The sequence below is a fragment of the Schistocerca cancellata genome, chromosome 2 (genome assembly GCF_023864275.1).
Source record: "Schistocerca cancellata isolate TAMUIC-IGC-003103 chromosome 2, iqSchCanc2.1, whole genome shotgun sequence".
NCBI classification, from domain to species: domain Eukaryota; kingdom Metazoa; phylum Arthropoda; class Insecta; order Orthoptera; family Acrididae; genus Schistocerca; species Schistocerca cancellata.
Window position 1 is genome coordinate 433,910,669 of NC_064627.1, and position 23,989 is coordinate 433,934,657.

General features: G+C 38.8%; 2 protein-coding genes across 2 annotated transcripts in view; one reads left to right on the forward strand and one right to left on the reverse strand.

Annotated features, from left to right (window-relative positions):
* LOC126161913 (tyrosine--tRNA ligase, mitochondrial) overlaps positions 1–7,062 on the reverse strand; it is a 121,895-nt gene extending 114,833 nt beyond the window's left edge. Inside the window, exons 1-2 of the mRNA XM_049918074.1 lie at positions 6,543–7,062; positions 6,220–6,367 (exon numbers count right to left, since the gene is read on the reverse strand). Of these exons, the coding sequence (XP_049774031.1) occupies positions 6,220–6,367; positions 6,543–6,673 (279 nt within the window). The 5' untranslated portion in view covers positions 6,674–7,062. The remainder of the gene's footprint in view (positions 1–6,219; positions 6,368–6,542) is intronic.
* Positions 7,063–7,191: 129 nt separating this feature from the next.
* LOC126161912 (eukaryotic peptide chain release factor GTP-binding subunit ERF3A) overlaps positions 7,192–23,989 on the forward strand; it is a 72,897-nt gene continuing 56,099 nt past the window's right edge. Inside the window, exons 1-6 of the mRNA XM_049918073.1 lie at positions 7,192–7,518; positions 7,996–8,253; positions 12,027–12,173; positions 15,750–15,895; positions 16,141–16,442; positions 18,611–18,785. Coding sequence (XP_049774030.1) covers positions 7,308–7,518; positions 7,996–8,253; positions 12,027–12,173; positions 15,750–15,895; positions 16,141–16,442; positions 18,611–18,785 — 1,239 coding nt within the window. The 5' untranslated portion in view covers positions 7,192–7,307. The remainder of the gene's footprint in view (positions 7,519–7,995; positions 8,254–12,026; positions 12,174–15,749; positions 15,896–16,140; positions 16,443–18,610; positions 18,786–23,989) is intronic.

Genomic DNA, 23,989 nt, shown 5'->3' on the forward strand with positions numbered 1-23,989 from the left:
TTAGTACAACGACAAGTGGACGGGCGTCTCGGCCACTCTGTGCACCGCAAGCAGATGCATACCGATTTATATCTTTATGCACAGTGTTTCCATCATCCTGTTCAGTAGAGAGCCGTTTTGAAATCGTTGGTATACAGAGCAAAAACTGTTTCTGACAAGGACTTGCTGAGGTTCGAAATTAACCATTTGAAGTATGTGTTCCAAAAGAATGGCTATGGTGCATGCGATATAAAAGCACCATTCTGCAAGAAAAGTAAACTTGAAAATGCTGCACACTCACAGGATGAAACACCGATTGCAGTTCTCCTTTTTTGTGGCACCTATATCCAGCAAAATAGGAAGAGACCTGGGTAGACTGGGTATAAGACCAATGTTTCATCCTCCTAAGAAAGTTAAGGAGATGGTGCGACCTGTTAAGGACAATTTTGGCCTCCGGGTCCTTGGAATTTATAACATCCCCCGTGAGTGTGGAAGCAATAAATATAGGTCAGACCATTCGTACAGTTTCTGACTGCTGTGGAGAACACCAATGGTATATTAAAAAAAATAGAGAACTGGAGAAATTGGCAACTGCAGAGCACAGTCTCACAAACAAACATAAAAGACTATTTGATGAAACAAAAAATTTGTCCCATGCCTCCACATATTGGGATTCTGTTATTAAGGAGGCTGTTGAAATAAGAATGAGTGAGAAGAACATTAACCCTGATAGTGGATACTATCTGAGCGGTGCATGGAAACGAGTGCTCGATGCACAGAAGTAGCAGACACATTCCTTGCAGTGTTTACATTGTCACAGATGCGGTCGTGCCACCGGTGCAGACACTGACACCGTCTGCTACAACAGTATGCAATCGCTGAGCAATCAGAAGCTGTCCGCAGGCTACATAAGGGCACCTCAGCAGTAATGAAGACAGTCAGTTGCTCCTGACAATGACGATGGAGGTTATTGTCGAAACGTTGAGATTTTATCCTGAATTGATGCACAAGAAAACTGAGAATATTTTATGTGTGGTCACATTAATGTGACTGGACTGTGCATATGCTTAGAGTCAGCTGCTAATCTCTACATCTGACACTGCCCATCTGCAAGTGTCTCTACTTTAAGTAATGAGTGTCTAATGATGTCACCTCCCTTTACACAATAGTATTGCCTGCAAATAGCCTCAAAGAGCTGATATATTTATTTACTTCCCAATTGTGATCCCAGCATGCATGCCATTTTCTAATGATAAGTCACCAAGAGTTGAATCAACACATATTCATCACAGTTAAGAAGTACAGTGTCCTCTTGTATTAGCATATTTATCTGTACCACTTAGCATTCACAAATGTTAAGTGACATGTAAATATCATATGACACATAAATGATGTCCTCTTCACAACAGTAAATAACATATATATTGACACATTTCTTGGTGAGTTATCACTTGAAATTATCATATATACTGAAATCTTAATTGTGAAGCAAATAAATCCAGTAATAGTCTAAGCGGAATTTGTCATTTCTGAAATGCTATAGGACTGTGAACTCACATAAATAAAATGGAAGCCAAAAATGGCCAGGAGACTAATTTGCTGACACCACACACCTAAATACCACCTTGGTCTTGATTGGCCCAACAGAACCAGAACATGGAGCTTTGCTTTTTGCTTTGCCTCATCTGGGCTCCAAATTATATTCCTTAAGTCGCTGATATATACTAATAGTAGTGTACATACCACACAATACAAGTACATTCACATTAGCAAGATGCTACCTCCCGAATTTGAGGTCAGTGTCTCAACAGCTGCACTGCCTCATTGGTAAGTCCCTAATGTACAATGTTCCTTGATTTACATACAATTTGTTTAAAGTAACTTGTAGTAAAAGATATAGTTTCATTCTTCATTGGTAAGATCTTGTTATCAAATTCAAAGAATGTTGATCGCACGGCTTTCCATATGTCTGTTTTGACTTGATTCAGTTTTCGTTTCTCAGCATAGATTTGACTTTATTTGAATTTTCTTTGGTTGTACACAGCCTCTGCACTGAATGGATATGTAACTGTATGTTGTAAGCAAGTGAATTATATTTACACTATTCTCACAATGTTTATTCACTAAATAATGTCCCCTCTTCATAAACACATTATTCAAGCAGAAAGTCCTCCGTGGACCATGTGTTGCCAAGCAAAAGTAGTTTCAGTCTGTTTCAAAACTGTTGTAATCATTGTTCAGAAACTTTATTTCACCAAGGAGAGAATTGAGGCTACATATTTAGCTACTTTTTGTGTCAGTGTAGGGTTGTTATTATGAGTTATAATTGTTTTTAATCTTAACATCAGATTCAAAATGTCTTCTTTTTCTTTTAAACACCTACTTCAACAATATTCATTTTATTACATTTCTGTTCACTTACACGTAAAGTGCCTGACTGTGGATCCAAAGGTCACGGGGTCAAACCTCATACAGCACTAGGGCATTTATCTGTCACTTTTCATTGCTTGCATCTTTTGCAATGTTTCTTAATGTGAAAAATTCCATGTTACACCCTGATTCAGAGCCAACTTAAACTGTAGATCCCCCCTATAATTAATTGGGTAAGTCAACTCATACTTAGGAGATGGCAGCAGCATAACACCACCACACCTGGCAAAGCACGGTGGTATTAAAGCCAACCTTAAGACTGACGACAGCTTCACTTGCATTAACATAAAACCTAGCTGTAATTGCCACCAAACACTAAGCCATTTCTTTTAACAAAAAAGTTTGACCTAATGTGGTATTTTTGTCACAGAACTGATGTGCACTACTAAATGATCACAACAGTGACAAAAAGGGGAGGGGAGGAACAAAGTAGGAGACAATGCCTGAATGACAACAGTGATTTCTGTGCATGTACTAAAACTACAGCATGCAAGAGGTGTTTAATTGTCATGGTCACAAACAGTGAATAAAAATAATAACTTTTTTATGGGTAACCATGAGCCATGGACCTTGCCATTGGTGGGGAGGCTTGCGTGCCTCAGTGATACAGATGGTCGTACTGTAGGTGCAACCACAATGGAGGGGTATCTGTTAAGAGGCCAGACAAATGTGTGATTCCTGAAGAGGGGAGGCAGCCTTTTCAGTAGTTGCAGGGGCAACAGTCTGGATGATTGACTGACCTGGCCTTGTAACACTAACCAAAACGGCCTTGCTGTGCTGGTACTGCGAACGGCTGAAAGCAAGGGGAAACTACAGCCGTAATTTTTCTCGTCGACATGCAGCTTTACTGTATGGTTAAATGATGATGGCGTCCTCTTGGGTAAAATATTCCGGAGGTAAAATAGTCCCCCATTCGGATCTCCAGGCGGGGACTACTCAAGAGGACATCGTTATCAGGAGAAAGAAAACTGGTGTTCTACAGATCGGAGCGTGGAATGTCAGATCCCTTAATCAGGCAGGTAGGTTAGAAAATTTAAAAAGGGAAATGGATAGGTTAAACTTAGATATAGTGGGAATTAGTGAAGTTCGGTGGCAGGAAGAACAAGGCTTTTGGTCAGGTATATACAGGGTTATAAATACAAAATCAAATAGCTGGGTAATGCAGGAATAGGTTTAATAATTAATAAAAAATAGGAGTGGGGGTAAGCTACTACAAAAAGCATAGTGAACGCAATATTGTGGCCAACATAGACACGAAGCCCATACACACTACAGTAGTACAAGTTTATATGCCAACTAGCTCTGCTGATGATGAAGAAATTGATGAAATGTATGATGAGATAAAAGAAATTATTCAGGTAGTGAAGGGAGATGAAAATTTAATAGTCATGTGTGACAAATTCGAGAGTAGGAATAGGGAGAGAAGGAAACATAGTTAGTGAATATGATTGGGGGTAAGAAATGAAAGAGGAAGCTGTCTGGTAGAATTTTGCACAGAGCATAACTTAATCATAGCTAACACTTGGTTCAAGAATCATGAAAGAAGGTTGTATACGTGGAAGAAGCCTGGAGATACTAGAAGGTATCAGATAGATTATATAATGGTAAGACAGAGATTTAGGAACCAGGTCATAAATTGTAAGACATTTCCAGGGGCAGATGTGGACTCTGACCACAATCTATTGGTTATGAACTGTAGATTAAAACTGAAGAAACTGCAAAAAGGTGGGAATTGAAGGAGATGGGACCTGGATAAACTGAAAGAACCAGAGGTTGTACAGAGGTTCATGGAGAGCATAAGGGAACAATTGACAGGAATGGGTAACTTTGTGAGATGAAGTAGTGAAGGCAGCAGAGGACCTAGTAGGTAAAAAGACGAGGGTTAGTAGAAATCCTTGGGTAACAGAAGAAATACTGAACTTAATTGATGAAAGGAGAGAATATAAAAATGCAGTAAATGAATCAGGCAAAAAGGAATACAAACGTCTAAAAAATGAGATCGACAGGAAGTGCAAAATGGATAACCAGGGATGGCTAGAGCACAAATGTAGAGATGTAGAGGCATATCTCACTAGGGGTAAGATAGATATCGCCTACAGGAAAATTAAAGAGGCATTTACAGAAAAGAGAGCCACTTGTATGAATATCAAGAGCGCAGATGGAAACCCAATTCTAAGCAAAGAAGGGAAAGCAGAAAGGTGGAAGGAGTATATAGAGGGTCTATACAAGGGCGATGTACTTGAGGACAATATTATGGAAATGGAAGAGGGTGTAGATGAAGATGAAATGGGAGACACGATACTGCATGGAGATTTTGACAGAGCACTGAAAGGCCTAAGTCAAAACAAGGGCCTGGGAGTAGACAACATTCCATTAAGGTGAAATATCCTCAGACTTCAAGAAGAATATAATAATTCCAGTCCCAAAGAAAGCAATTGTTGACAGATGTGAAAATTACCGAACTATCAGTTTAATAAGTCACAGCTGCAAAATACTAACATGAATTCTTTACAGACGAATGGAAAAACTGGTAGAAGCCGATCTCAGGGAAGATCAGTTTGGATTCCATAGAAATATTGGAACACGTGAGGCAATACTGACCCTTACGACTTATCCTAGAAGCTAGATTAAGAAAAGGCAAACCTACGTTTCTAGCATTTTTAGATTTGGAGAAAGCTTTTGACAGTATTGACTGGAATACTCTCTTTCAAATTCTGAAGGTGGCAGGGGTAAAATACAGGGAGCGAAAGGCTATTTACAATTTGTACAGAAACCAGATAGCAGTTATAAGAGTCGAGGGGCATTAAAGGGAAGCAGTGGTTGGGAAGGGAGTGAGACAGGGTTGTAGCCTCTCCCCAATGTTATTCAATCTGTATATTGAGCAAGCAGTAAAGGAAACAAAAGAAAAATTCGGAGTAGGTATTCAAATCCATGGAGAAGAAATAAAAACTTTGAGGTTCGCAGATGACACAGTAATTCTGTAAGAGACAGCAAAGGACTTGGAAGAGCAGTTGAATGGAATGGACAGTGTCTTGAAAGGTGGATATAAGATGAATATCAACAAAAGCAAAACGAGGATAATGGAATGTAGTCGAATTAAGTCTGGTGATGCTGAGGGAATTAGATTAGGAAATGAGACACTTAATGTAGTAGATGAGTTTTGCTATTTGGGGAGCAAAATAACTGATGATGGTCGAAGTAGAAAGGATATAAAATGTAGACTGGCAATGGCAAGGAAAGCTTTTCTGAAGAAGAGAAATTTGTTAACATCGAGTATAGATTTAAGTGTCAGGAAGTCGTTTCTGAAAGTATTTGTATGGAGTGTAGCCATGTATGGAAGTGAAACATGGATGATAAATAGTTTGGACAAGAAGAGAATAGAAGCTTTCGAAATGTGGTGCTACAGAAGAACGCTGAATATTAGATGGATCGACCACATAACTAATGAGGAGGTATTGAATAGAATTGGGGAGAAGAGGAGTTTGTGGCACAACTTGACAAGAAGAAGGGACCGGTTGGTAGGACATGTTCTGAGGCATCAAGGGATCACAAATTTAGTATTGGAGGGCAGCGTGGAGGGTAAAAATCATAGGGGGAGACCAAGAGATGAATACACTAAGCAGATTCAGAAGGAAGTAGGTTGCAGTAAGTACTGGGAGATGAAGATGCTTGCACATGATAGAGTAGCATGGAGAGCTGCATCAAACCAGTCTCAGGACTGAAGACCACAAGAAACATGGGTAGGGAAAAAAAAATCTCATGACTGTCAATTTCATAATGAATATAAAACCTAGTACGATGAAAACTTACCAGCACTATGACTCTATGTCCGCTTCTTTGCCAGTGTAACAGATTAATAATTACAAGCAGGTTGCCAATATGCAGACTATCGGCCGTTGGATCAAAGCCAGCATATACACACTGTGGCTTAGCGTTCAGCAAGTCAACAATCTCCGCACTTTAAAAAGAGCGTGAAAATAAAATAAATGACGATTAATACACACTGTGGCTTAGCGTTCAGCAAGACAACAATCTCCGCGCTTTAAAAAGAGTGTAAAAATTAAATAAATGACGATTAATGTTTATGTAAAATTATACATCCTATTTTAATTTAACTGCATTAATAACCCAACCTTGCAGTATCTGGGAATATATCCTTATACATCCCTCTCTCGTGCAATTTCAGCACATTTCTGTTTGAATAATGCCTACTGACACCGTAGGAAAAGTGTTTCAACTTCAGAATTCCTTGTACGAGCTTCATACTATAACCTACAATCGGCGGTGTTGTTACAGTACCCAAGTTAAAATATTTAAATTAAGCGTCGCGTATATCCGTGATTAGACTCACAATTATAAGTTCCACCAACAGACAAATCCGGTCATATTAAATACTAGGAGATTTTTCCAAGCTAATCTTATGTTGTTCACGCAGTAATGGTTCAGATACCAATTTTTTTTCTAACAAACAGCTTTCATGCTTTTAGCGCACGGACTTCTATTTTGTCTTCCTTCCTATTTGTTTACGTACTCTCAAATACTTGCACAAGTACCTATTTATTTTAATACATGATACTTCTTCGTATCATTTTCAAATGTACCACTGCCTACACACAATACATCACAATTGAATTACTTAACAAAACCAATATACAGAGGTATATGCCGTGCGTAAGTTTTTAATTGTCGGTGCAGTATTCTGAATCGACGGAAAACACTAATCTGTGCTTTCTGTAGCGCTGTTGCGATTTTAACAGTAGAAAATTGTTATGACTCTGCCGCAGTCTGCCATTACCTTCCGGTTGCGAGAAGAGAACACACGCGGATATTTGAGAGTGATATTGTGAAATTATTTTTCGTGTTATCTACTTTTGGACAATATTAAGTATATTGTAAAAATGGCAAATAATGGAGCACCCGACTCTTGGGAACAACAAGCTGATGTGGGAGGCGGTGATTCCAGTCAGTCCTCCGATCTGTCGGCGAAAATTTCCACGTTGAATGTGAACGCAGCCGAATTTGTGCCTTCATTCCTGCCTCAACAAACTGAACCTATTTCGAAAAAAGAATCTCCAGACTCCGTGGACGGGCAGGTTCCCGTAACGAATGGTACGAATGTGCTGTGTATTTGGGTTAGGGTGTTTGTGCGAAATAATGAAATGTGTTTCAGGAACTTATAAACAGTGTTCATGTAGGTTATATTATACTGCTGCACTAAGAGTGTTTTGACAGTTTGTCCTAAATGTAGAAGTGTAATCATATTATTCAAAAAATTTCATAGGGTTATTTTATTTTTTATGTGGCAGTCAATAACGTGAAGTTTTGTGTATCCGTTCAAAAGTGTAGACGTCCATGTAGGTTAGTAATGTGATTGCTCCCAGCGAAGTTAAATTACGATCGGTGTCAGTATTTACCCACCCATTGTATTTATACATCTTGTCAGGCTGCTTCTCCATGAAAGTCCAAGGGAAGTAGGTGTTTGGTTAGAGCTCACACAGTTGCTGTACCTTAACTCTAAAATTTTGGAACTGCCTGTTGCTGTCAAAAAAAAAGAGTCACTTCTGTTTAATGGTGGAATGGTTGCAGATAATGAACCTCATGACATGGACGTGGATGAGCCACCTGGGGATGGAGCACCTCCGCCTACTGCTGACAGTTGGGAAGAAGCTGCAGATGGTGATGGCGAGCCGCTGTTAACGCCTGATAACGAACAAGATGGAGAAGAAGAGGAAGAAGATGAATTGGAGGAAGCTGTAATCAAACCCAAGAAAAGACCTGTCAACAAAGTTGAAGAGACGAAGAGCAAGAAGGAACATGTTAATGTTGTTTTTATTGGCCATGTTGGTATGTACTTAGTTGAGAGACCAGCTCACTATTTCATTTAAAATCAGTTGATTTAATTTCTGTTTGCATTCACCTTTTATGAAAATTACATATTGAGGGGGATGTTGAAAACTGTCCATTGGCTTAGCTTCATTAGAAACTTGAAAACACACTTATAACTAAATTCCAAATGCTTACATAAGCTTTGTGACTCTTTTTCCAAGTTTCCTCTTAGTACTTGGGAAAATTCTCCTTAGCATTCCTAACATGACTTTGTACAGTCAAAAACTGGAACTAACACTCATTTGATAAATAAATGCTACAAATTATTAATTTTTCCATTTGTTTCTCATGATCCAATAAAGCTTTTCATGTTTAAAGTTAATTGTGCAGGAGAACTGTGGCTTGGACACAGTTTCTCAAACTGGTTTGAACTGGTTAAAGCCTGACCTTGTTGACAAAGCAACCGGGTATTTGGCTGCTTTAACCAGATTTTGAATCCCCCTCCCTGCACCGATGTGCAATATAACCTGAAAATATATGTACTGTGATCTTCCTTATGCAGTCTTTTTTTTTGTAGTTTTATGTAAATAACTGTAATTATGTAGTATGCTCAGTTGCAATATTACTTGATATTCTAGTTCATAGTATTTTATTATGATGGGAAATGACTGACTCATTGAATCTCAGTTAACATATGTTCATGATTGATAGTTGTTTAGTGTTTTTGTTGTTGTTGTTATGGTAGCTTCCATCATTTAGCATACTCTAGAATTATTTAATTATTTTCTCTTTTAATGAAAAGATGGTAATAATTGTGTTGTGTTGAACAAAACTTTGTTGACAATATGTATACATTAGTGAAGTAAAATGTCTCACTGGCAGCACCAGGAAAATAATTTTTCTATGAATTCTTAGAGATATATTATGGTATGGTGCAGTATCTTTGCATTTTCACTACTGTCTGAAATAAGTTATTGGACTGTCATTGAGGACAGAGGACCACAAAATTTTGGAGGTACTGTTAATCGATGGTGTATTATGAAAGATATGATTAAATACACTGTGGTCAGTCTGTGATGAAAACCTTTTGTGTAGGTGATTGAGATGATGGTAGTTCTATATTTTGAATGAAATATTCTTTTGTCATGTAATTTAAGTTATTCTGACTGATGTTAGTTTGTGAGTAGGAAACGAAGGTGCCTGGTGAACTGGTGTATAAATATGTTGCAGTGGAAACTTTGGTTTCCGTATAAAGTGTCACATTGTCAGTAGCCTATTTCAAATAGATTTGTGTGCACATGCGTATACTGCTCCCAGCTATATGAAAACTTGTGGATTTTCTGCCACTTAAATGTTGCACTTTCCTATTTCTTACTTGATATATAACCTGACTTTGTCAAAGCAAAAACAGTAATATCCTAGTAGCACTCAAAATCCTATTACAAATTGTTGATTAATAACTTACATAAATATGCTTCATTACACAACATTTCACAAATATGCAGTCATGTTGTGTATTTGTTGTCATTCTTTAAGTAATTTGAACAGCTGTCTCAACAGAACTGACAGTAACTGATATCACCGTCTGACATATTAAACGAATTGTGTACAGTATATGAGGCAACTTTTTACTTCCCTTAATTTCATTACAATCTGTTTGAAATCACTGTATCCTCAAAATCAATGTATCTACTATTTTTTCCCACTCCAGTGGCGTAACTGAACATCGCAGTTCCTTGGCTACAGGCACTCCCAAATGTCATTGTACATTTACATCATTTTACCTTACTGATTCTGCTGTGTACGTACCAATACGTTGTGTTGAATTTACCCACCATTTCCTGTTATGTCACCTATGACATACACACTGCATCAATCTATCATAATCATCACTGTGTGCATACAAAAAGCATGTTGCATATAGTATTAGATAATCTTCTTCTTAAATTTGTATAGCAAATGCCAAACTAAAAAAAATTATGGCCGCATTTCAGTATTACGATGTTCATTGTTCTGTATTTTTTCCCATAATAACTCTCATTTAAAATGATGAATATGGAATAAACATTTGCACAATTAACTGCACTTCTTAGCCAGTATGGTACACTAAATTTGTGTATGAGGATTGTGTGTATTTCTCGTGCCACTCCCTTACAAGTCATTGGTTAATCTGCTGGGTAATCAGTTTTGGCGTAACAGCCACGAAAATGGAGTTCCCACTTATCAGTTTATTGCCATTTAATAAATGTATATGGAGTAGACTAATGTATGGGTGTGAAAAAACAAGGGGTGTATGGAATTTCTGTTTGCACTGATAGTTGTGAAATCCATGTCAAGAACAGGTGATCACTCACAGTGGTTCCTGCATTCTTTTAGATGATTTTAACGTAAAAGTTATAATATTGAATCTTGCAAGTGTTCGTAGCAAGCTGGCAACAGCAACATTTTTGTGGTCCAGTAAATTACTGCTGCCAGTTGAAAGGTACATTTTTTTATTTGTTTACTTTTTTTATTATTTGTTATTGATGATGAAACCAGAGTGTTTCCATATACACCTGAAACTAAGCAGCAGTTACTGAAGTGATAATGTTCCTCTTGCCTAAATCACAAAAATTTGAACAGTCTGCTTTGTGCGTTACACCAGCTCTGTTATTGAATCCAAAGGAAATACTGTGTATCAACGTCATAGCTTCAGGTATCACAATAACCTCTGACAATTGTTCTTAGACACATAAGCTCAGATGTGCAATAAACGGAGAAGTGGGATGCTTGAGCAAGTGTGAAGTATGCACCATGGTAACATTTACATTCCCTGTGAAGCTGTCACTCTCTTGCATTGGTTTGGATGGGATCATCCCTTACCCACCCACTCAGTGATTACCAAATCCTTCTTAAATTAAAAGAATGTGTGGCTCTAAGGCATTTCAGTGATAGGCGAGATGAAAGAAGATAAGGTCTAACACATCCTGAGTTTCATTTATCATAAGCAGGTAAGATATGGACATTCAAAACATTCGTCAGCATCCGCAGAAAAACTGACAAAAATGGTGATTATGCAGAAAAATAGGGACTTTTTTAAACTAAAAAAAAACAGCTATTGAGAATGAACTACCTTTCTTTCTTTCTTCCTTTTTTAAAGACCTTACTTTTACTATTGTAATTAATAATATAACTTGTACACCTATAGTCACCTTTTGTATTATCAGTTGTGTGGGTACTACAAAATTCATCTTTGAAGATCACTGTATTAGTAAGAAGGTGCTTCACAGATATCGTCGGCAATTTTATTATTAGAAGCACGTACTCTGCAAAGTTTTATAATGTTTCACAACTGCCAAAAAACCTGAATTGCACCCAGTTGTTTGCCTGGATTATTCAGCTCTTGTTTCTTTTAATCTTGTGCTGACCTCTAGTGGAAGGCATGTGAGTCTTACAAGCAGTGATGGCATTGAAAGACGTTGGTCATCAGAATTTCCCTGAAAGGTTTTACCTTTTCATATGTTTATAGGCATTGAGAGTTCTAAAACCATTTCAAGCACTACTGAATTTGGCTGATGATTTACACTTGTAATTTTTAGAGCATCTTCCTTACTTTGATTGACATGTCCCATCGTGGCCATTTCAGATGTCTGACAGTTCACTAGCTAGTATTTGTGTAAGTGCCTTACTTTGAGTCAGCCATGTATTTTTGATTTACTTATTTTCTTACAGTGTTTTCCAGGAGAATAGAAACTCCAAACCCAATATTAGTATGAAAAACTCTTAATGTTTGACATTTATCTGCTTCACAGATGCAGGGAAATCAACAATTGGTGGTCAAATTATGAATTTGACAGGTATGGTTGACAAACGGACACTTGAGAAGTATGAACGTGAAGCAAAGGAGAAAAGCAGAGAAACTTGGTATCTTTCGTGGGCTCTTGATACTAACCAAGAAGGTGAGTCATAAATGAAGGTGTAATAGATGTTATTTCTGTTGTGTCCATTGCTGCATTCAGTATTGAGAAACTAGTCATTCCAAACATGTGTAGCTTTCAAAGACTGAAACTTAATACTGTCATTTATAAAAACAATTCTAGAGCATGGATTCTATATTTTGTTTACTCTAATCATTATTTTACCACAAATGCACAACACCAGTCATGTTGTAGGACTGCTCGAAATTTTGTAAATTATGTGGTGTAGTAAAACACATGATGCAGTTGTTTCATTCTCTTATAGAGCCCCCTATACAGTGCAGAAGTGAAACATTATTTCTGACAGTAATTTCAATATTCAGATGTGTGTGTGTGTGTGTGTGTGTGTGTGTGTGTGTGTGTGTGTGTGTGTGTGTGTGAGAGAGAGAGAGAGAGAGAGAGAGAGAGAGAGAGAGAGAGAGAGAGAGAGGGAGGGGGGGGGGCTTTCACACAAAGGGCACTGCTAGTTGCAGTAATAATAATAATAATAATAATAATAATAATAATAAAATTGTGACTCAGTTGCGTAGGTTTGATGTATAAATTACACACACAATGCCTGACAGTCTCCTTACCAAACTCACCTAATGTTCATCCTTTCAGGCTTCACGAGTCATTACAACTTATTACTTATAAAATTGCATGTTTGTGTGCACAAGATACGTATTATCTGATACCATTCAATGTTAACAAGGGAGGTGCTTGTATTTTGGCCAAGGAGTTTAATGGAAAGAACAGTTCCCCCCCCACCCCCACCCCCCGAATGACTGATTTTCCCGTAGATTTATTCAAGTGTTCTAGTGTTGTAATTTGAATCGGTGGTAAGTGAAGACACCAATGAGTGGCTTCAGCTGTGTAAATAGGTATGACCTGTTACCTCCAGCTTTCAGGTCGATGTGTTGCACATCTTTTGCATACAAGATTAATATTTATGTCTAGGAGGAAGACCAGGGCATACTATGTCCAACACAGTTTGTAATCAGCATAAATTCCCCCGACTTCTTCAGTGTGCTCAAAGCAATTTTGGCCTAATGAGAAAGTACAGTAGGAGTTTCATAGGGAAGTCCTTAGATACCCTCCATACAGAATGAGATTTTCACTCTGCAGAGGACTGTGCGCTGATATGAAACTTCCTGGCAGATTAAAACTGTGTGCCGGAACTTGGGACCTTTACCTTTGGCGGGCAAATGCTGTACCATTTGAGCTACCCAACTCACAACCCATCACGAATCATGCTTGGGTAGCTCAGATGGTAGAACACTTGCCCGCGAAAGGCAAAGGTCCCGAGTTCAAGTCTCGGTCCGGCACACAGTTTTAATCTGCCAGGAAGTTTCATATCACCGCACACTCCACTGCAGAGTGAAAATCTCATTCTGGAAACATCCCCCATGCTGTGGCTAAGCCATGTCTCCACAGTATCGTTTCTTCCAGGAGTGCTAGTTCTGCAAGGTTCGCAGAAGAGCTTTTGTGTAATTTGGAAGGTAGGAGATAAGATACTGGCAGAATTGAAGCTGTGAGGACGGGTCGTGAGTTGTGCTTGGGTAGCTCAGATGGTAGAGCACTTGCCCACAAAAGGCAAAGATCCCGAGTTCAAGTCTCGGTCCAGCAAACAATTTTAATCTGCCAGGAAGTTCCATCCTCCATACAGTCTCAAGCAGCCCCCATGCGATTTCCACATTTTTGGAGCCTTGAAGAAAGACATTTGTAGCTATGAGATGAGATGGCATGATGAAATGTACACCTGGATATTATCATGATCCTGTAGGCAGCTGCTACTCCCACTCCCCCCCCCCCCCCCCTCCTTCCGTCTTTTTCATTGCACTGCTCCTTATACATAAGGTGTAATGAGATTCACGTTTGTTGAAAGATTCCTAGATCATTAAAAAATTTCCGTAGTCATCCGACTCTGCTGCAGGTTTTCTTAGAAAGAATGCCACTTTTTTGCGACTGCAATCGCAGTGGATAAAAAGTTGCAGATCATCATGCGTCAATATGTTCACTATGATGGCAGAGTTCTAACTGACACATCTTGGGCACTAATATTGTGCTGTTCGTGGCGTTGCACTTTTGCACATTTTATGGACACAGTATTATTGCACAATAAATATTGTGCATGTGAGGGCCACTTTGCATAACAAGGCATCAGAATAATCAATTTCCACTAAATAAAACATTACAGGGTCTGAAATTTTTGCCAGATTAAAACTGTATGCCTGACCATAACTCAAACCAAGAATCTTGTCTTTAATGGGCAGTTCTGCAATTCTCCTACCAACTGAACAATCCAGGCATGGTCCAAGACGACTCACCCTCCAGTTTTTGTTCTGCCACTACCATCTCCTACTTTTCAAAGCAGGACAAACTCTTGATTCGTAATAAAAAATTCAACTCTGATTTTAAAAAGATCTCTCCTCTCTGTCAATCACAGTTACTTTATTTGAGCTATAGTTTTATTATTCTTTTATATTTCATTTCAAATCAAATCTTCATTAAACTCTCTGCTGTTACTGCACTAAACACATGTAATATAATTGAAATAATTAATGGAACATCATTAATTTGTCATGCATAGTAGTTCTACACTTAACAGTGCCATCAGAGATATTCAAACCAGAGACTTCCATCTGCATGTTGAGAACAAAATGATGGTTTTGTGTATACTGTAGGAAATAACCATAAGTTCTGAATATCATCAAGAGTACCAGTACATTCAGCAGCAAAAGGTAGAGTTACTATTTCCAATATCACTAGAAGTCGCAGACATGCACACAAGAGCATAAATCTTGAGAACACACTATTATGCATGTGAATTACGTTTCACTGCTGATAGATAGTGCAGGCACCAGTTTCTCTGTCACTCATCCCTGAAATATTTTAACTTTGTTTCTCATTTCAAGTTCAGGTAAATGCAGTGACACTACCTTTGTAAAATGTCTGTTGCCAATTACCTGTCTAAGACAAAGCAATCAAAGAATCTTTTATTGAGCATGGTGAGGCCTTGAACTATGTTAATCTGTTATTGGAATATGTGGGGCAAAAATGTTTGACTATACTCTTTGGAAAATGAGAACCATCGCCAAGCAAAAGCGAATGAAACACAAAAACTGAAGAAATTGTATAATTATTTCCCCTAAGGTGAACCGAAAGCAGATGATATGAAAACTAGTATGTTTTTGCATTATTTGCGTTTTCCAGTTACCTGTCCAGTCTTGGTCCCTCATTATCCCGGATAATTGGGAGTGGCTCTACACAAATAGAATAATGAAAATTCTTTTTGCAGGGTAAATAGTGATACGTAGACAGACGTCAATCGTACACTGTGCGGTGGAAGCTGCAAAGGTGGACAGATGCATTGTATATTTAGTTAATACTTTATGTTCTGTGGTAGACAGTAGTCGTTTGCAGGCAGAACATTTTTTGGTACTTCTCAAAAAACTAATTGCTGTTTGTTGTTTTTAGTAACTAACCAGAAAATGACCATTTTTTGAAATGTGTTACTGTGTTGTTCACAATTTGAAAATACTTTGGCTTATATAAAATAACTACAATACTTTTCAGAACGAGAAAAGGGCAAGACTGTTGAAGTTGGCCGGGCATATTTTGAGACTGAAAGAAAGCACTTCACAATACTGGATGCACCAGGTCACAAAAGTTTTGTTCCTAACATGATTGGTGGAGCAGCGCAAGCAGATTTGGCTGTGCTGGTAAGTGTCATATGTTGAGTTACATTTCATGAAAACGTGAAGCATATGTTACATTTGTAACTAAGATCTTTCATCATCTCCTTAAAGACAGAACACATGTTCTCTTAGTATTTGCCACAAATGGATGGCACTGTTGTTTGTGAGTATAGTGCATCTAGTACACCTAAAATGAAAAAGTGTGTGTCAAAAATAATTCATTTCCATAAATGTTTTGTGCACCTTGTAATTTAATTTTTCTTCAACAGGTTATATCAGCACGTAAAGGGGAATTTGAAACGGGATTTGACAGAGGGGGGCAGACGAGAGAACATGCAATGTTGGCTAAAACAGCTGGTGTTAAACATTTGGTAGTGCTTGTTAATAAAATGGATGACCCAACAGTTGAATGGTCTGAAGCACGATACAACGAATGCCGTGATAAAATTTTGCCTTATCTAAGAAAACTCGGTTTCAATCCTCAGAAAGACCTCACATTTATGCCTTGTTCAGGCCTTACGGGGCTAGGCCTGAAGGATCCATTAGATGAAAAAATTTGTCCATGGTACAGGTAAGATAGTCTTCAGTGTATAAAAGATTCCTGTAAAAAATAATAATGTATTATAAGAGTTTTAATTTGATATTTTTGTAATATAGCCTTCCTTTTACACCTTTCTGGTCACATTTAAGGAATCGAATATCTGGCATGGTTTTAGCCAGGGAAAGGAATACTTCTCTGAAGTGGTGCAGAAATTTACTAACACAACCAACCAATAACCTGAAAACTAGCCTCCATGTCATAGATACCAGCCACTTCTTTCACTGACTCTCCACCATCCTCACCTCTTCACCTTCTGGATCCCTATTTGTCCCTGTTAATACCACTTCCCTATACACCAACATCTGTCATGCCCATGATTTTGCTGCTCTTGAACACTACCTTTCCTAACATCCTTCAGACTCCAAACCCACTGTGTCATTCTTCATGCACCTTACTAACTTTATCCTAACACACAACTACTTCACCTTTGAAGAGAGAGTATAGAAACAAATCCACGGCACAGCCGTTGGGACCTGCACGGCAGCCTTCTATGCCAACCTGTTTATTGACCATCCAGAGGAAACCTTCGGAGCCTTCTAAAACCTCAAGCACCCAGTCTGGTTCAGGTTCATTCATGATATCTACATGATCTGAAGTCAGTGCCAAGACACCACATCCTCATTCCTTCACAACTTCAACACATTCTATCCCATCTGCTTCACCTGGTCCTCCTTAGCCCAGTGTATCACCTTCCTGGATACCACCCAGGCTGTTGTATCTGCAGTGACAAGAACTCCCTTGTCCAGTATGCTGGAAGGTCTCGCAAAGACCTTCACTGGCAGGCACTACCCCAAGACCTAGTGTGCAAACAGATCTCTCACGCCATTTCCCTCACACTCTGTGCTCCCACCACCCCTAAGAACTAGCTTCAAAGGAATGCCCTTTGGCACCCAATGCCTCTCCCTGACTGGAACTGGTGAACCACATCCTTTGTCAGGACTTTGACTACTTATCCTCGTGCTTTGAACCCCAAATCCTTCCATCCCTCATAAAGTGGTGTTCCATTGCCTAACCAACCTCCACAACAACCTAGTCCATCCCTATGCCAATCCTACAAGGATCATAACCCTGTGAAAGACCAGGTGCAAGATTTGTCCAATCCATCCACCCAGTACTGTCACAGGTTTATCCTATCCCCATCAGAGGCTGGGGCACATGCAAAAACAAACATGTCATATACCAGCTGTGCTGCAATTATTGCACAGCTTTTTGTATTGGTATGGCTAACAACCAGCTGTCCACTAGGTTGAACAGCCACTACTAAACTGTGACTGCCAAGAGCATACTAGACCACCCTGTGGCACAACATGCAGCTGAACATAACGAGCTTGATTTCAGTGGCTGCTTTACAATCAGGGCCATCAGGAGCCTTCCTGCACCAACAGCTTTTCTGAATTGCACATATGGGAGTTATTTTCCGCTCCCAGAATCATCCCAGCCTCAACCTACAGTAACCTACTGCCCCATACCCTCCACCCAACTGTTTCCTCACCCTCCATGTGTGTTGCCCTCTGCCACTGCATGTGCTCATGTTTCCCCTTCCATGTTCCTCTTCACCTCCCTGTCCCATAACTTCCCAACTGCACCAGGCAGTCTTGTCATGCCTCCATCTAGTCCCTGCACAGAGGGTACTTGTCTCCCACCCCATCCATACCCCACTATCCCCCCCCCCCCCCCCCCCCCCCCCCCCCCCGACTCCACAGAGTGCCGCTCAACGTGATAGTTGCATTCCAGTCCGAGCTGCTGGTGATGGCAGTCATTTGTGCATGCTTGTGTCAATAAGTGTGTGTGTGTGTGGGGGGGGGTTCTGAAAAAGGCTTTATTTGAAGGGTGTATGTGTAACAGTCTTTTCATTATGTCTGTATGCAACTCAGTGTGTCATCTTTATGGTGCATAAGAATCTATCCTTTTCCTAATATTGTTGATATTCCAACCTGGAGTAGCCATCGTCCGAACTGCAGTAGTTTATAAAATTTGTTAACTGTCAATACTTTGAAAATAATTGTGCTGGCTTTCATTGTATTGGTACAACTCCCCCACCTTCTTCTTCTTCAGTGCTCTTTCATTCATCTGCAATGATCTCTTAATTTAATCATCATAAAAAGTATTAATGTTTTATGTAAATTTATGTTTTCCAGAGGTGATGCATTTATACCATTCATTGACAAGTTACCATCGCTCAATCGCAAGATGGGTGGACCTTTTGTAATGCCTGTAGTTGATAAGTATAAAGACATGGGAATGGTTGTGATGGGAAAAGTTGAAGCAGGAGAGGCAAAAAAAGGACAATCATTACTTCTGATGCCAAACAGGGTAAGTTCTATAATTTCTTTAATGAAACCACTATTGTCTCAGATTTTTCTGTCAGAAATTTGAAGAAAAAATACTTTGTGACAGTGGGTACTGAAGCAGTTAACTTTTCTAAATGTTTTTGTTGATATGTCTCATTTAACGTTTTAGTTGTAGTGAAGTGAAACCACCCGGAATCCTTTGGGATGATTGCAGTGTAGTAGTGGGGTGGGGGGCTGTAAATACAAGTAACCATGAAGTTTGTGCCTAACAGAGACAGTATCTCAAATTTAGGGGCCAGTTGCAGGGGGATTTTAAAGAGAGTTTAAAGATGTATATTATAATATATGAGAAGGAAAGTTGCTACTCACCATATATCAGAGATGCTTTCTTGCATTGTCGACGAAGGCCTTAACGGCCGAAAGCTGTAATTGTGAGAATCTTTTTCTTGTGCTTATCTGAGACTCAGCATCTCTGCTATATGGTGAGTAGAAACTTTCCTTCTCATAATATTGTTACATTCCATCCTGGATTTTCCAGAGATGTATATTATGTCGACATACGGGTGCTGTTATTTGGTAAGTATTGTGCACTGCCTTTGAATTGGCAGTAGCTACCAGTGAAAAGAATTGCAGTTTTTTGTTAGTTGTTCCATAATTTCCATCTTTGTAAATTAAATATTAAGTGTATAAAAACAGTTATTACTAAAAGATAACAGTATTTGAGTAAAGGTGAAGATTATACTAGATTCATGAATTCTTCCCATTTATTGCAACTCCTATATACTATCATTAGAGATAGAATGGATTGTTGGATCAGTATGATGATTAATTTTAAATTGTTTGTGGGGTGACTATATGACATTGTATTTTAATAATGAACATTGCATATTAGAATAGAGAAACAAGGGGCGAGGCATTGAAGAAGACTAAAATATTGACTAATATCAGCAATGAAAAAATTATCTCTTTTCATACTGAACACTTTTATTATATTGAAACACATTAAAAATTAGATGGTGTGCATCATAAGGCAGCAAACCTCGTACTATGAAGTAGCGTAGTTGTTGGTTAAATTATCTGTTGTCATAATTTATAGCAATCTTCTTAAGAGAATCTTTTTGTGTAGGCCTATGAACACAGACACATTCAGGATCACACTTTGAAAAGTAAATGTTTTGTTTTGTCTGTAACACTTCCTGTTCCTTTGTTTACTGGCAGATCAGCATAGCTCATATCATCAAACCTTCGTTCATACTCAGGTTGTCTCCCCCTCCCCCACCCCTCTCACCATATTAATATTTCAATGTCAGCTGTACAAATGTTGTATCTGTAACTATGGTAACACTAGCAAAGTTAGTATGCACTAAGCTGTAACTAGTTTGCATTATTGTAAAAGATAATTACAAGCAAATTGAGAAACAGTAACAAGCAGAGACCGGAACATTGGCAGAATGCCTTTGTAATGAGCAGAGACCAGAATAATGGCAGAATTCATTTTTAAATGTGTTGACTCTATCTTCAATTTGAATGTGAAGCTGTGATTTTGTATTTCAGTTGACAAGTCAATAGATGCTATAGACCTTTTTATTGCCAGTGTCATTGTCCTTCAGAAAGAGAATCAGTAAAAGCATTCCTGCTTACAACAGTGTGTCTGGAAAAAGTTAAAATTGAATTAGCAGACAGTTTTCTTTTACTAATTCATTCCAATTACTTTGGTGTAAAGAAATTTGTGATAATGTATTACTTTCCGTCTCAGATGCTGCACCATACATGAAAAAGACTGGGATAGCTTTTAAAGTGCTGTTCCCAAGCAAGCTTCATGTGACCATCATTGTGCGTGGTTTTTACAGGGTATCGGAAGAGATACAAAGTTTGTTTTAGATGTCGACAAATTGATTTCCAGTATTAAGAAGATATGTGTGAAAGCTCTGTCAAGGAGTGAGACATTTAAAGAACCGCACCAAATATTCCTCTGCCTTCTCAGCTTATCGTAACAATATTTAGGGGGGGGCGACATGGACTTCAGCAGCAGTTCACTATGCTTCAGATTTCCTGAGTAAAAGATGGTCATTCCTCTGGTGGCTGCAACATCTTCAATTACAGCACCAAAGAAACTTCCTGAATCTTTGAAAATGAGAAAGGACTTCATTTTCGTTGTGGCCAAGTTTGTTTGCCTGCCAAAAGTGATCAGCCACTTTCAGGAAACAGGACTGCCTCAGAAAAAGTCAGTGAAAACTTTGAATGATGCATTGCAGAATTGGATTATGTGCCAGGTGGTGTTTTTGAAAAATCCTGCAAACTTGGAAATGTTTCAAAAGATTCTACAAGGTGACAATTCTATTGCAGTAGAAATGGAGCCTACAATAATAGGAGATTTTAAATTTGCTCCAGTTACCTATGTAGATATTGAGAGGCCATTTTCTCAGGTGAAAATCTATTATCTGACAGGAGATTCAATATGACTCCAGAAAATTTAAAAAACTGTTTTCTGTGTATGTGTGTGTGTGTGTGGGGAGGGGGGGGGGAGGGAACTAAAAGGGAGTGGTAGCTTAAAATGTTTACTCTTCATTCAGATGGATCACAAACTAATGATTCTCAGATTTAATGATGATTTAACAGAATAATTATCTGAAGATACAGACACTGAAAACCACACCTAATATTTGGCAGGTTAGTCAGTCAGTATGCATAAACATATGGTATGTTAAATGTAAGATGGCTGAATGCCATAGGCAGTTGCAAGTAGTGGAGGAAGCCAGCCCAGTCCCCACACGGAGCTGTCTAGGTGGGAGGAGTGGGGAGCTAGGAAGCCACACCTACCTCCTACAATGCATGCATATTAACCCGTGCTTCATACTTCCACAAAAGTAGAAGTCACACACGATGTAAAAATCACATACTTGCAGTTCATAATCGAAACTGAAATTGTCTTTTGTATTGACATATTTATGAAAAGGAAAGTTGCCACTCACCATGTAGCAGAGCTGCCGAGTTGCAGATAATCACAACAAAAGGACTGCCATAAGTAAAGCTTTCGGCCTCGCGCGCGCGCGCGCACACACACACACACACACACACACACACACACACACACACACACGACTGCAGTCTCGGGCAACTGTGAGTGTGGCTGCAGGTGCCTGAGACAGCAGTTTTTGTGTGTGTGTGTGTGTGTGTGTGTGTGTGTGTGTGTGTGTGTGTGAGTGAGTGAGATCAATTTTTGACTAAGGCCTCACAGGACGAAAGCTTTATTTGTGACAGTCTGTTGTGCCTATCCGCAACTCAGCATCTCTACTGTATGGTGAGTGGCAACTTTCCTTTTCATAATATTGTTACATTTCATTTTGGATTTTCCATTGTTTGATAGTATTGACATATTTAATAAAGATGGTAACTGTAACAACAGCACACACTTATCACAAGCACAAAAAAGAATTAACAGTGGCACAGTAGACAACAGTGGCTACCTCGCATACTATTGTTAGCTAGGTTACATTGCCTGCAACTGCAAAAAGATTACCAGCCTTCTGACTTCTACCGTTTCAGGATTACAAAGTTAATTACCCAACTTATAGTTTTCATTTTGATTTCTGGCCATGTAATCCTTGCCATTTCTTGGAATGCCACCCATTTTGATGGATTTTTCAATATTTTTTCTATTAAGAAAAGTAACAAACATTTAACTGCAGTACTAACCATTTACAGAAGCCAGAAACTTCTCCTGAATTACATATTTCCAGCTTCTTTGAATGTATAGTTTTTCCCTAACCAAAGTCAAACTAATTTCGAAAAGTTTTAGGCCGCACCTCCAAATCGAAACAAAGTTGGTCCATTGTAATATGAGACACAATTTAGGTCGAATGAATGACGATACAGCTACAGTAGTTTGGTTCGAGTCGTAAGCTTAGCAGTTAAGCTTTACCAGGTAGCCATTGCTATGCGTCAGGCACTCCGTCCGTATTTATATGGGTACGCTTCCTTTTTCACGTGCTTCATCTGGTTTGAATTGTTTGCTTATTTTGCTTTGATCTGATAAGTGCCGTGCTCTTTATTATAGGTGTCTAAGCTGAAAATGCATTACTGTACAGTGTCGTGCATTGTTTGTCGCTTTCTGATAGTGCGTGTTTACGGCCTGTCGCTGCTCCCGGCATGGCTCGCTTTTGTGCGCACTACCGCCGCCTACAATTAAAAAAAGAGAGGAATCGTCTCATTAGCGAAACAATGGCAAGAGACTGCTATTTGTTGTTACTTACACTGCTGCTTTCTTTGATAATGATCAACAAGAACCAAATAATAGACTGCATATGATAGAACATGTTCTGAACGAGAGTTTGGCGAAAATTTTTCTCCGTTTGAAACTCTTTGCGGCCGCTTCTTTAGTACATCAAATTCTGCACAGAAATTAGTCATCTTAGATTTAAAAATCTAGTCAGTTGCCGTGCTTCATTTCTGACTGTATCACTATTAGGCATAAGAGTAATACGAATATAAACATGACACGATACGCATATTCTTCCGCGTTTGCTGTTGTCTCACTCTAGTTTCGTAGTTTATTAGGCAGACAGGATTTAAATGAGATAGAAGCACACACGAAAGAATACATGGCAAAATGTTTATATTCGTATTATTCTTATGGCGAAGAGAATACTGCATGTGATTCACATTTCATCAGGTTCCTATTAGCAACCATCTCTTCTCACAGGTAGGAAAAAATTCAGAACCTAGAGTTGGCCATATTGACAAACATCCCAAACAGTCTTGCCAGTCGGATTTTCATAGTACATGGAAATTCTGCTACATTCGAAGATGAACAATACGGAATTTGTGTTTACTTTGTAGGATAATGTATGAAAATGCAGTGGTCGAAACTCGGGGCAGAGAAAAAAAAGCTCGTCTTCCACCTTTTTTTTAAATTTATTTACTGACACAGAGGTTTTGATGCCAGTATTTATCTTTGTGCCTAAAGAGCATGCCTGTGTAGCGCTACATATATTCGACGGCAGAAGTTAGTTGTGGCGGCACCTACCAACATTTTTCAGAACTTCCGCTTGCTTTGCACTCGATTCTAAGCCACAGGCGTTTTTTTGGATTACAAAAACTGGAAAAAAAGTGCAGCTTAGATTCGAGTAAATACGGTGTTCTAGTCTTAATAATCACTATTCCACTTTCTATAATTGAAAAATGACATCTCAGAACACACCTGTTTGCACATGGCAATTTTGTCCT